At 38.5% G+C, this 12,944-nt stretch overlaps 1 protein-coding gene across 3 annotated transcripts in view; it reads left to right on the plus strand.

Moving 5' to 3' along the window:
- The window catches only part of CDK19 (cyclin dependent kinase 19), a 179,741-nt gene that overhangs the window by 26,371 nt on the left and 140,426 nt on the right, over positions 1–12,944 (plus strand). The window contains exons 2-3 of one of the 3 annotated variants that reach the window (XM_033418654.2): positions 10,418–10,482; positions 10,833–10,894. The exons of 1 other annotated variant lie outside the window; for it this stretch is intronic. In XM_033418654.2, coding sequence (XP_033274545.1) covers positions 10,418–10,482; positions 10,833–10,894 — 127 coding nt within the window. The remainder of the gene's footprint in view (positions 1–10,417; positions 10,483–10,832; positions 10,895–12,944) is intronic. One more of the 3 variants, XM_033418655.2, reaches the window with a different exon arrangement.

Consider the following 12,944-nt stretch of genomic DNA (forward strand, 5'->3'; position numbering starts at 1 on the left):
AATGACATAGCTATTAGTGGGAGGTAGGTTGATTATTAGGAACAGACTCAAGATTATTGTTACATTTCTGTGTTCTACACAGGGGAAGCAAAATGTACAAAATTAGGATATCGATAGAAAGCCCAGAGATAAACCCACGCACATATGGTCACCTTATCTTTGATAAAGAAGGCAAGAATATACAATGGAGAAAGGACAGCCTCTTCAGTAAGTGGTGCTGGGAAAACTGGACAGCTACATGTAAAAAGAATGAAATTAGAACACTCCCTAACACCATACACAAATATAAACTCAAAATGGATTAAAGACCTAAATGTAAGGCCAGACACTATCAAACTCTTAGAGGAAAACATGGGCAGAACACTCTATGACATAAATCACAGCAAGATCCTTTTTGACCCACCTCCTAGAGAAATGGAAATAAAACCAAAAATAAACAAATGGGACCTAATGAACCTTAAAAGCTTTTGCACAGCAAAGGAAACCATAAACAAGATGAAAGACAACCCTCAGAATGGGAGAAAATATTTGCAAACGAAGAAACTGACAAAGGATTAATCTGCAAAATTTACAAGCAGCTCAGTATTAAAGAAACAAACAACCCAATCCAAAAATGGGCAGAAGACCTAAATAAACATTTCTCCAAAGAAGATATACAGATTGCCAACAAACACATGAAAGGATGCTCAAAATCACTAATCATTAGAGAAATGCAAATCAAAACTACAATGAGATATCATCTCACACCCATCAGGATGGCCATCATCAAAAAATCTAGAAACAATAAATGTTGGAGAGGGTGTGGAGAAAAGGGAACCCTCTTGCACTGCTGGTGGGAATGTAAATTGATACAGCCACTATGGAGAACAGTATGGAGGTTCCTTAAAAAAGTACAAATAGAACTACCATACGACCCAGCAATCCCACTACTGGGCATATACCCAGACAATACCATGATTCAAAAAGAGTCATGTACCACAATGTTCATTGCAGCACTATTTACAATAGCCAGGACATGGAAGCAACCTAAGTGTCCATCGAAAGATGAATGAATGAAGAAGATGTGGCACATATATACAATGGAATATTACTCAGCCATAAAAAGAAACAAAATTGAGTTATTTGCAGTGAGGCCGATGGACCTAGAGTCTGTTATACAGAGTGAAGTAAGTCAGAAAGAAAAACAAATACTGTATGCTAACATATACATAGAATCTAAAAAAAATAAATGGTTCTGAAGAACCTAGGGACAGGACAGGAATAAAGATGCAGATGTAGAGAATGGACTTGAGGACATGGGGAGGGGGAAGGGTAAGCTGGAACAAAGTGAGAGAATGGCATGGACATATATACACTACCAAACGTAAAATAGCTAGCTAGTGGGAAGCAGCCGCATAGCACAGGGAGATCAGCTCGGTGTTTTGTGACCACCTAGAGGGGTGGGATAGGGAGGGAGACACAAGAGGGAGGGGATATGGGGATATATGTATACATATAGCTGATTCACTTTGTTATACAGCAGAAACTGACACACCATTGTAAAGCAATTATATTCCAATAAAGATGTTAAAAAAATAAAATTAGGATATCAAGAAACACAATAGCAGGTAATTCAGTATGGCTAAGGTAAGTACTGGGGATGGAGATTAGAAATATGTCTGAGAAAGGCAGAGCATGATCATCGTGTGCCTGGATAAAGAATGTGACCTTTAACCTGATGAAATGGGGTAATAGATTTCAAATGGAATAGATTCTAATAGTTCCCAGAATGGAAATAGTAAACATTCTTTTCTGATTGTAAAAGGGACACATGCTTGTTATAAAGTGCAAACAAGTAACACCAGAAATGTAGGCATTCACTAGAGATAACTACTGCTAACAGTTGGGTGTGTAACCTCACAGAGTGGAATTTCATGATCAGTTTTGCAGCAGTGTGGATGGTGGAGTGGACCAGAGAGGGAGGAGAGTGGAGCAGGAGGCTGTTAGAGAGGTCCAGGTGAGAAATGAGGAGGACCTGTTTCTTAGTGGCAGCTGTTGGGGGTAGAAAAGGGGCAAAGCTACATTTGTAGCAACATGGATGGACCTGGAGATTATCATACTAAGTGAAGTGAGTCAGACAGACAGAGAAAGACAAATACCATGTGATATCGCCTATATGTGGAATCTAAAAAATGATACAAATGAACTTATTTGCAAAACAGAAACAGGCTCACAGACTTAGAAAACAAATATATGGTTACCAAAGGGGAAAGGTTGCAGGGGTGGGGGGGGAGGGATAAACTGGGAGTTTGGGATTGACATATACACACTACTATATTTAAAATAGATAACCAACAAGGACCTCCTGTATAGCACAGGGAACTCGGCTCAATATTCTGTAATAACATAAATGGGAAAATAATTTGAAAAAGAATAGATATATGTATATGTATAACTGAATTACTTTGCTGTACACCTGAAACTAACACAACATTGTAAATCAATTATAGTCCGATATAAATTGAAAATTTTTTAAAAAGAAAGAAAAGGGGCAAAGCTGGGAGGAAGGTCAAAAGATATTTAGGCGATAAGTGGGATTCAGTGACCAGTTGGATGAGTGGGGTGAAGAGCCTGCTCCTGCAGCTCTGAAAAAGGCCAGGAAGGTAGCTGAGTGGGTTGCCCAGGACCTGGGTCCAAATTGTGGGGTCAGTGAGGTGGCATAAAAGGAAAAATAGCAGTTTTACCAACTGCATAATTACAGAGTGGAAAGTGTATCCTTTGTTCTTATTTTCTTCCTGTATTTCCAGGTTTATTTAGACAGGTAGTATAAAAGTAAGAATTCAGTTCTGTTTTGACAGGTAAGAACTGTTATATCATGTCCTTTTCTCTTACTAATTGTGTTTCTCCCTCGAATTAGTTGAGGATAGCAGGTTCCTTTGAGAAGTTGCTTCTGTTTTGGTGTGTAACTGTAGCATTAGTGGTTTTTAAAAAATAATTAATTTATTTTTGGCTGCGTTGGGCCTTTGTTGCTGCATGCAGGCTTTCTCTCGTGGCAAGCAGGGGCTGCTCTTTGTTGTGGTGCGCGGGCTTCTCATTGCGGTGGCTTCTCTTGTTGCAGAGCACGGACTCTAGGCGTGCGGGCTTCAGTAGTTGTGGCACGCAGGCTCAGTAGTTGTGGCACGCGGGCTCAGTAGTTGTGGCTCACGGGCTCTAGAGCGCAGGCTCAGTAGTTGTGGCATGCGGACTCAGTAGTTGTGGCTTGTGGGCTCTAGAGCACAGGCTCAGTAGTTGTGGCTTGTGGGCTCTAGAGCGCAGGCTCAGTAGTTGTGGTGCACAGACTTAGTTGCTCCATGGCATGTGGGATCTTCCCGGACCAGGGCTTGAACCCGCATCCCCTGCGTTGGCAGACGGATTCTTAACCACTGCACCACCAGGAAAGTCCCAGCATTAGTTTTTATATTTCACAAATTTCCTGTTGGAATCTTTAAATTTTTATTCTGAAGAATTGGGATCAGAGTGCGGTGGGAGAGGCACCTGGGCAAGTTGTTGGCAGAGGTTCTTTGACTCTGAATTAAGGGTTATTTGGGTCTCTGAGTAGGATCTTACTTTCATCAGGTTCTGCTGTGTTTCTCACCATGGGGAACAGGGCTGTAAAATTCGCAGTGTGAAACCTCTGTTCTAAGTTGTGTAAAAATATGCATAACAAGGCATTATTGATGTGGACTCTGAGTTCTGGGACCCAGTGGAAGATCCTCAGTAACCAGGTGACTAAAATATGATTGGTTGGTTAATGGCTGGGGGTTACGGGGCTAAGGCATTTGTTCCTGGGTGAGAAAGACTTAGGTTGCTGATGCCAACCTCTTTTGTTTTCAGATAGGATTAAACATGAACTTTCATATAGATAAAATTTTCTGAATTTTAAAATATTCGCATAGGAGAAAATTTAAAGCTTTTTTGGTTATTCACCATTGCATTGAACCATCCTCACTGTTGGGACACTTTATTCTACCTATCTGAAATGTCTTGTGCCACCATTTCGGGGGACTTCTTATTTCGTTTTAGGTTATATCCTTTCCTGAACCTCTTATAAAGAGTTGCCTGGATACATGCACTGTTGTAATAATACATCTCTTTTGAGGCTTGAGGAGATCTGGATAAGGATTGTTGAATCACAACAGTCGTAGCATTAAATTAATTTTTTCCCTAGAGTTATTTTCTTGTTTGGACTCTATTATTATTAGTATTTTTACTAAACTTTTAATGGATGTAGTTACTCATCTGAGGTATTATTCTAAATATCAGTATTATGTGGTGAGAAATAGGCTTTCTCTCAGGGTCATCGATTGGGATTGTAAAACATACATAGAATTTAGGAGAGACGTTATCTCTTGCAATGTATTCTCCTACTTAATACTGGAGGGAATGAAAGACGATTGTAATGAGAAAGATTTATTCTGAAGTTTTGCTGTTGGTTTTTATTTATGCTTTAAAGCTTACTTCAGAAAGTTTGAATTTGATTCTATCAGTTGTGCTCTTTAAAGTCAGTTTTTTCCTCGTCACTTAAAAAGTGGCTTCCTTATACCCAGCTAAACTGTTGTAGTTAGTGATGAAGCATATGGAAGCTAAGTTAATTGGTGAGTTATTTATTGATAACTTTCTCTTGGCCCCTATATTTTATGTTTATATCTAAAACTTTAAGAGCTAATGTGTAATGAGTATCAGTTGTTAGAGGCAGAGATTTCCGAGCTCAGATCCTAGCTGTTTAACAAATTATGTATTATATTTCTTAGCCTTTAAAATGAGGTTAAGAAGTATCTCACAGAAATTTTATGAGGCTTAATTGAGATAATTAAATGTAAAGAACCTGTGTAAAGAACCTGGTACCGGGCTACATAGTGGGCACTAAAAAGACACTGGCTCCTCCTATTGTACCTGAAAACAAATGGAGCTCATAAAAAGTGGAAAATTAAATCCCTCTTTTTCTTAAGTTTCATTTTCCCGTTAAAACAATTTAAATGCCATCTCCTCTAAGCTTTCTCATCTCACGTAGATGAGGATAAATACGCTCTTAGTACCTTGGTGCTTTTTCAAAGAGCTCATTATTCTGTATTTAACTGCCCAGTACAATGCTTGGCACATAAATGATACTCAGTGAATATTTGTTGTAAGGATGTCTTGCAAGAGAGAAAATGTTCTCTGTTGCCTTTTTCTCCTCAAGACCTCAAAAGTTGTACTGAAAAAAAAAAGATTTATTTATCCACTCAGGATACTTAGTTTGTTTGGGAAGAGAAATGATATTTTATAGTTAACGAAATTAAGTATTATCAACTGGCTTAGAATCCTGATGTCTTCTAATATATTCCTTAATATCAGAATTTTTGTGATTTGAAATGAATCACATGTGAATTTCTTCTCTTATTTTTTCCAGAGTAAAAATTTAAATATACGTTTCATAGTAAATGATACAACAGTACAGTTAGGAATCTTTAGGACTTTGACAATTTAGGTAACACAGTTAATAAAATTGACCTAATGGCATAGATTGTACACCATATCCTGGGTGCAGAATACATATTCTCTCCCTATTTCTTTTTAGTATGTCACCATACGTAGTTACAAAATTCTTTTTTCTTGTGATGAGAACTTTTAAGATCTATTCCCTTAGCAACTTTCAAACATGCAATACAGTATTGTTAACTGCGGTCACCATCCTACATGTGGTTCTTTATGGCTGGAGCTTAAGGTTAAGGTAAGGCTGCAGAAATAAGCAGAGGCCAAAGAAGTCATGGAAGGACCTATGTGGCAAGATAAGGATTTTGATAATTATGATTTACATTTTAGAAAGATCACTAATAGCAGCATAAAAGTGAGTTATTTAATTAGATTCTGGTTTACCTAGATACAAAACAAGTGATCTCAACAAGATAGAGGTATATTTCTCACACTGAAGCTTTGTATGGTGACTCTAGGATCTGAGTTCATCAAGGACCTGAGTTCCTTCTGTCTGCCTCACTGTCCTTTGGCATAAATTCTGTTACCTCATGGTCCAGAATGACTGCTGGAGTGCCATTCATCGTGTCCAAGTTGCAGACAGACACACAGCCAAATCATCCCCTTTCAGTAGCTTTCCTGGAAGTCCCATCCAATGACTTCCACTTCTAGCTCATTCACCAGTCCTAGCAGCAAGGAAGGCTAGGAAGTGTACACTCTTATGTGGGTATGCTGCCCAGAGTAAAACTAGGGTCTGTTACTAAGCAAGAAAGGGAGAATGGATATATGGTAGGCCGCCAGTATGTCTGCTGCAAAAGGGATTGAGAATGGAGGTAGGGAGACCAATATAGCCTAAGTAGTAATAATACATGTGTAATCTCTTACAAAAGAGATTTGATTGAAAGTCTTAAAATACAAGAATGTAACTTTGGTAACTCTGAGTAGAGAAGCTGTTCTGCTGGGAAACCTAGAAAATTTAAACTATTATTTTGATATTATGCTCTTTAAGTTCTTGGCGCAAAATTAATGCTTTAATTATTTTAACTTTTGAGTTAAAAAATTTTTTTTTCCAATTAAATGTTTAGTAAAATTAAATATTTCAGTACTAAGGAGGATTGACATTGGTAAGCATAGCATTGATAGTAATTACTTTTTTTAAAAAAAGTATATAGTATACTTGTTTCAACCATGTAACAATATACATTAAAAAGAGATTTATAGGGCTTCCCTGGTGGGGCAGTGGTTAAGAATCCGCCTGCCAATTTAGGGGACACAGGTTCGAGCCCTGGTCTGGGAAGATTCCACATGCCGTGGAGCAACTAAGCCCAAGTGCCACAACTACTGAGCCTGCGCTCTAGAGCCCACGAGCCCAGAGCTCGTGCTCTGCAGCAAGAGAAGCCACTGCAATGAGAAGCCCGCGCACTGCAACGAAGAGTAGCCCCTACTCACCACAATTAGAGAAAGCCCGTGCACAGCAACGAAGACCCAATGCAGCCAAAAATAAATAAATAAAAGAAAGAAATTTTAAAAAAGGATTTATAGTACTTTTTCTGGAAGATGAAATAACATAATTTTCTTTATCTTTTTTTATACATACCTTTTTGTATGTTATACACTTAACACCTATTACTTTTTTAAAGAATTGTGACAACATATGTACACATAAAATAAAATTTACCATTTTAATCATTTTTAAGTGTACAGTTCAGCGACATCGAATACATTAATGTTTTTGTGCCACCATCACCACCATCTATTCACAAAATCCTTTTCATTTTGTAAAACTGATACCCTGTACCTATTAAAGAATAACTTCCCATTTTTCCCCTTCTCCCAGCCCCTGGCAACCACCATCCTACTTTTTATCTCTATGAATTTGATGACTCTGGTACCTCATATAAGAAGAATCATCAGTATTTGTCCTTTTGGGACTTATTTATTTTATCTAGCGTAATGTCCTCAAGGTTAGGCCATGTTGTAGTATGTGCAGGCATTTTCTTCTTTTTCAAGGCTGAATACTATTCCATTGTATGTATATAGCACATTTTGTTTATCCATTCATCCATTGATGGAGACTTGGGTGGCTTCCACCTTTTGGCTGTTATGAATAAGGCTGCTGTGAACATGGGTGTACAGATATTTCTTTGAGAATCCCTGCTTTGAACTCCTTTGGCTATATACCCAGAAGTGGAATTGCTGAATAATGTAGTAATTCTATTATTAATCTTTTGAAGAACTGCCATAGTATTTTCTATAGCAACTGCACCATTTTACATTCTCACCAACAGTATATAGGGGTCCCAACTTTTCCACAGCCTTGCCAACGCTTGTTGTTTTTTTCCTTAAAAAAATTTTTTTTTGATAGTAGCCATCCTAATTGGTATGTGGTAGTATCCATTGTGTTGAATTTTTTTGAAGGTTTAAAAATGTCTTAGTGAGTTGTGTAATCATATGACGACAAGTTTTAATAAATGGAAATGGAATCACTCAATTTTGCTACTCTAACACCAATATTATTTGAATGTTATTTGGATATATGTTCTTTAGTCTTTTTTAGGCCTTTTTTTGTTTTTAAGTTTTTTCTTTTGGTTTTGTATTGTAAGCATTTCTCATTTTTTAACATATTTTGTACAACAATCATTTGAATTTTAATTTTCCAAGGAAATGTCGCAAATGCTGAAGAATATATATAACATGATTGAATACTTAAGAACAGTTTTTAATTGTTTAACTTTTTACCTATAGTTAAGTGCTTGGTTTGTGTGATTTTAATTCCATAGTCTGGATGATATAGTGACTAAGAGTGTGGTCTAGAAGTAGACAGTCTGGATTTGAATCGCAGGTCTGCCATTTAAGGCTTTGTGCATTTAGGCAAGTTTTTTTTTTTCCTTTTAAATTAATTATTTAGCCTGCACCGGGTCTTAGTTGCAGCATGCGGGATCTTTGTTGCAGCATGCGGGATCTTTTAGTTGTGGCATGCGAACTTAGTTGCAGCATGCAACTAGTTCTCTGACCACGGATCGAACCCGGGCCCCCTGCTTTGGCAACGTGGAGTCTCACCCACTGGACCACCAGGGGAGTCCCTAGGCAAGTTTCTTAAGCTCCCTGTGTCTCAGTTTTTCATCTGTAAAGTGAGGATAATAACAGAACTTATCTCAGAGTTGTAAAGACCAAGTGAGCTAGTACTTGTAGAGCTTTAGAACTGTGCCTGGCACATCATATATACTAGATAAGCTTTTGCTCCATTATTGTTTTATTAGGTGGGATCTTATCTCAGGTTTTTAAAAATATATGCAATATGAAAGTAGTTACTGTGTATCAGGTCCTTAGCTTAAAATGTCACAAGCACTGTGTTAGAGGAGGGTGTAGTCTATAAGGTTGTTTTGGGAATTAAGATACACCCAAGGCAGAGAGTACTGGGCAAACTGCTAAATTAGTAACATGATACAACCATCTCTTGGAGACTGTGACCTACTGGCTGCCATTTAGCCCTGTCTGTTACTCTAGGCTCTTTTGACCAGCTCAGCCTTTTGCTTTGCTTCTTTGGGCTTCCTCCCCAAATTTTTTGGCTCGGCACTCTATATTCCCTGTGTTTCTTAGTTAACAACTTTTATTAAATTGTTAATTTATGTCAAATGCACTGATTTAAATTTTTGCAAAATATAACATTCTGTGATTATTACTATTTTTAAAATAAGTTTATTTTTGGCTGTGTTGGACCCTCATAGCTGAGCGCAGGCTTTCTCTGGTTGTGGTGAGCGGGGGCTACTCTTCGTTGTGGTGTGTGGGTTTCTCGTTGTGGTGGCTTCTCTTTGTTGCGGAGCACGGGCTCTAGGTGTGAGGGCTTCAGTAGTTGTGGTGCGTGGGCTCAGTAGTTGTGGCTTGCAGGCTCTAGAGTGCAGGCTCCGTAGTTGTGGCGCATGGGCATGTGGGATCTTCCCAGACCAGGGCTCGAACCCGAGTCCCCTGCATTGGCAGGCGGATTTTTTTTTTTTTTTTTTTTTGCGGTACGCGGGTCTCTCACTGTTGTGGCCTCTCCCGTTGCGGAGCACAGGCTCCGGACGCGCATACTCAGTGGCCATGGCTCACGGGCCCAGCCGCTCCGCGGCATGTGGGATCTTCCCCGACCGGGGCACGAACCCGTGTCGCCTGCATCGGCAGGCGGACTCTCAACCACTGCGCCACCAGGGAAGCCCGACATATCATCATGCTTTAAGACAATGCTTCGTTCGTTCTTTCCTAATTGTTTGATGGTATTTTTAAGGATTTCTCGATATTACGTAAAGATAGCATGCCTCCCTCTTTTAAATTTAATAGCTAGTAAAATTTATCTGACTTCTTTTCTCATATACTAGCTGCATTTTGTAGTCTTTAAGCCCAACATCAGCAAAGAATGAAATGAAATCTGAGATCTAAATGTTTTACCTGATTAAATTCTTTTTTTTTTGCTATATAGTGTAATTTGTTTGTATCTCATTCTTTTTTTTTAACATCTTTATTGGAGTATAATTGCTTTACAATGGTGTGTTAGTTTCTGCTTTATAACAAAGTGAATCAGCTATACACCTGATTAAATTCTTAATTTTTTTTTTTTTTTGCTGCACTGTGGGGCATGCGGGATCTTAGTTCCCTGACCAGGGATTGAACACTTGCCCCCCTGCATTGGGAGCGCAGAGTTTTAACCACTGGACTGCCAGGGAAGTCCCTAAATTCTTAATTTTTTTACATGAATGTTTTCTGAAAAGCATTTCATGTTTCATGCTTATATTTTATATGATTCGAACAAGGTAGATTTCCCCCATACTGCTTAGCATATGTAATATCTGACTCATTTCAACATTGCTGTCAGACTTAAATTAAATCTTGGCATTAGAATATCTTTACAGTTCTACTTTTCCCTTTCCCCTATGCATGTCTGTTTCTAATTGTTTTTCTCCTATATTCCCAGCAGTCTCCGGTCCTAAGAAAGAATGTACCTTGAGCTGTAGAGTCTATCACACTTCATTATGTGAAGTATATTTTTCTACTTAATTTCTTATATATTCCTTATATATGTATTGGCTCTCTCACATGATTTTAAAAATTTGTTATTAGCATTTCTGATAGTGTAAATCACCTATATTGGTGAGAATATATATTAGTTAAGGCTCAACTTTTGTTTTTTTCAGGTAATTAGCTGCATAATGTATAATGAACTCTGAATGATACCAGTATAGTGTTGATTTACTCATTGTCAAATCCAGAATCTGATATCCTTGTCAGATATGTAGACTTGTGGTAGGCGTTTGGCATTTTATGTTTTGGGCAGTGTAACTTTAAATCTACATAAACTTCTCTGCCTTTTGCCTCTGCTGTGTTCATAGATTCCAGGAGGGCTTCGTGTATGGACCTCAAGCGTTGGAGGTAGCAGACTTTTCAGCAGAAGGTAAAGCAGAGTGTTGCCTTCTGGTGTCATTGTGTGTGTGTGCTGGGGTGGGTATGTGACAGGTGAGAGGTTTTCACAAATGTTTTCACAAAATAATTTATAATGGTGCATTTCACAAAACGTAAAGCCAAGCTAATACTTGAATAATTTTATTCAGTATTACTAAAATCCATAAAAAATGGAAAACTTTAAATAGAACTAAGGACTAAATTTCAGTTTCTCTGCTGTTAACTAAACAGTAAGAGTAAAAGGAAAAGAGCATTAGCATAATGTATAGTATATGCTATCTAACTTTCTCAGACCTAATTTCACTATGATTTCTTCCTCAGAAGTTATCCAAGTCATTATTCATGTTGTATTCTTCCTTGCTGCCCCTTTTACTGAAAGATTGCTTCACAATAAATAGGCAGCCTAGTCCATGACTCATGACTGGAGGACGACCCATGTGCCAAAAATCTGAGTTTCCAATATGCTAATTACCTCTCTCTTCAGAACTTGTTAATATGCTCTTCTCTCAAGTTAGTTCTTGTTTCAGTAGAGAAACAGACAGATCCCACACATTTGTAAAATATGTTTTTATAGAGACTTTCTTAATGAGTTATTTTTCAGAAAATAATATGACATAACTTTCCTGGGTAATACTTCTTTGATTTTTAAAAAAAATACAAATATGTTGCCATTTAGGTGTCAGATATCACAGATATTACTTTCTTTGAATTTATGAAACCATTTATGAACTTTCTTCAGATGATACTTGAGTAGGGTTTTTTTTTTTTTAAGACCTATAGCAGCTAACAGTGTTGTATTCTTAAAGTTAATAACATGGCTAGTTTTCAGATAGATTCTGAATGGGAAGTAGAGGAATGGTTTTCTTATGTCTTCTGGAAATTATATTTGTATTGATATCAAGTGGCTGCATATTATACTGTATATTAAGGATATACACCTATGTGAAGTTAGGGGAGTATATATTTATTAAGTTTCTACTCTGTGCCCTGCACAGGATCACTCCATTTTACGATCAACCCAATTTCACTATTTCTTTCACTTTCCTTCTATTCAGAGGAGCTGCTCTTCTTAACTAGAGGAGTTTCAGGCTTTTTATTGAGTTAGCTGCAATTTTACCTCCTACGCCCTTTCTCCTTTCTCTCTTTTTTTCTTTTTTTTTAAAATTTTTTGGCCACGCTACGCGGCCTGTGGGATCTTAGTTCCCCAAGCAGGGATCGAACCTGCACCCCCCTGCATTGGAAGCACGGAGTCTTAACCACTGGACCGCCAGGGAAGTCCCTCTTTTGGTTTTTTCACTGGCCAGTTGGAGGATATTTTCTATTTACCAACAATAGATTGGAAGTAATTTCTTTCTTTCTTTCTTTAATTAATTAATTTATTTTGGCTGCGTTGGGTCTTTGTTGCTGCGCGCGGGCTTTCTCTAGTTCTGGCGAGCGGGGCCTGCTCTTCGTTGAGGTGTGCAGGCTTTTCATTGTGGTGGCTTCTCTTGTCGCAGAGCACAGGCTCTAGGCGCGGGGGCTTCAGTAGCTGTGGCCCGTGGGCTCAGTAGTTGTAGCTCGCAGGCTCTAGAGTGCAGGCTCAGTAGTTGGGGCGCATGGGCTTAGTTGCTCCGCGGCATGTGGGATCTTCCCGGACCAGGGCTTGAACCCATGTCCCCTGCGTTGGCAGGCGGATTCTTAACCACTGCGCCACCAGGGAAGTCCCTAGAGCAGCTTTAGGTTTACAGAAAAATTGAGTGGAAAGTACAGAGAGTTCCTATATACCCTTTTACTGCCTCAACCCTATCCTCCCCACCCCCATCTCCCTATGATTAACATCTTGCTTTAGTGGTATGTTTGCTACAATTGATGAGCCATTATTATTCATTGTTATTAACTAAATCCGTAGTTTACCTTAAGGGTCACTCTTTGTGTTGTATATTCTGTGGGTTTGACAAAATGCATAATCACATGTATCCACCATTACAGTATCATACAGAATAATTTTACTGCTCTAAACATATCCCCTGTTGCAGGAGAATGGGGCACAAGAGGTTGGTCAT

Source organism: Orcinus orca, chromosome 12 (genome assembly GCF_937001465.1).
Source record: "Orcinus orca chromosome 12, mOrcOrc1.1, whole genome shotgun sequence".
Taxonomy (NCBI): Eukaryota; Metazoa; Chordata; class Mammalia; order Artiodactyla; family Delphinidae; genus Orcinus; species Orcinus orca.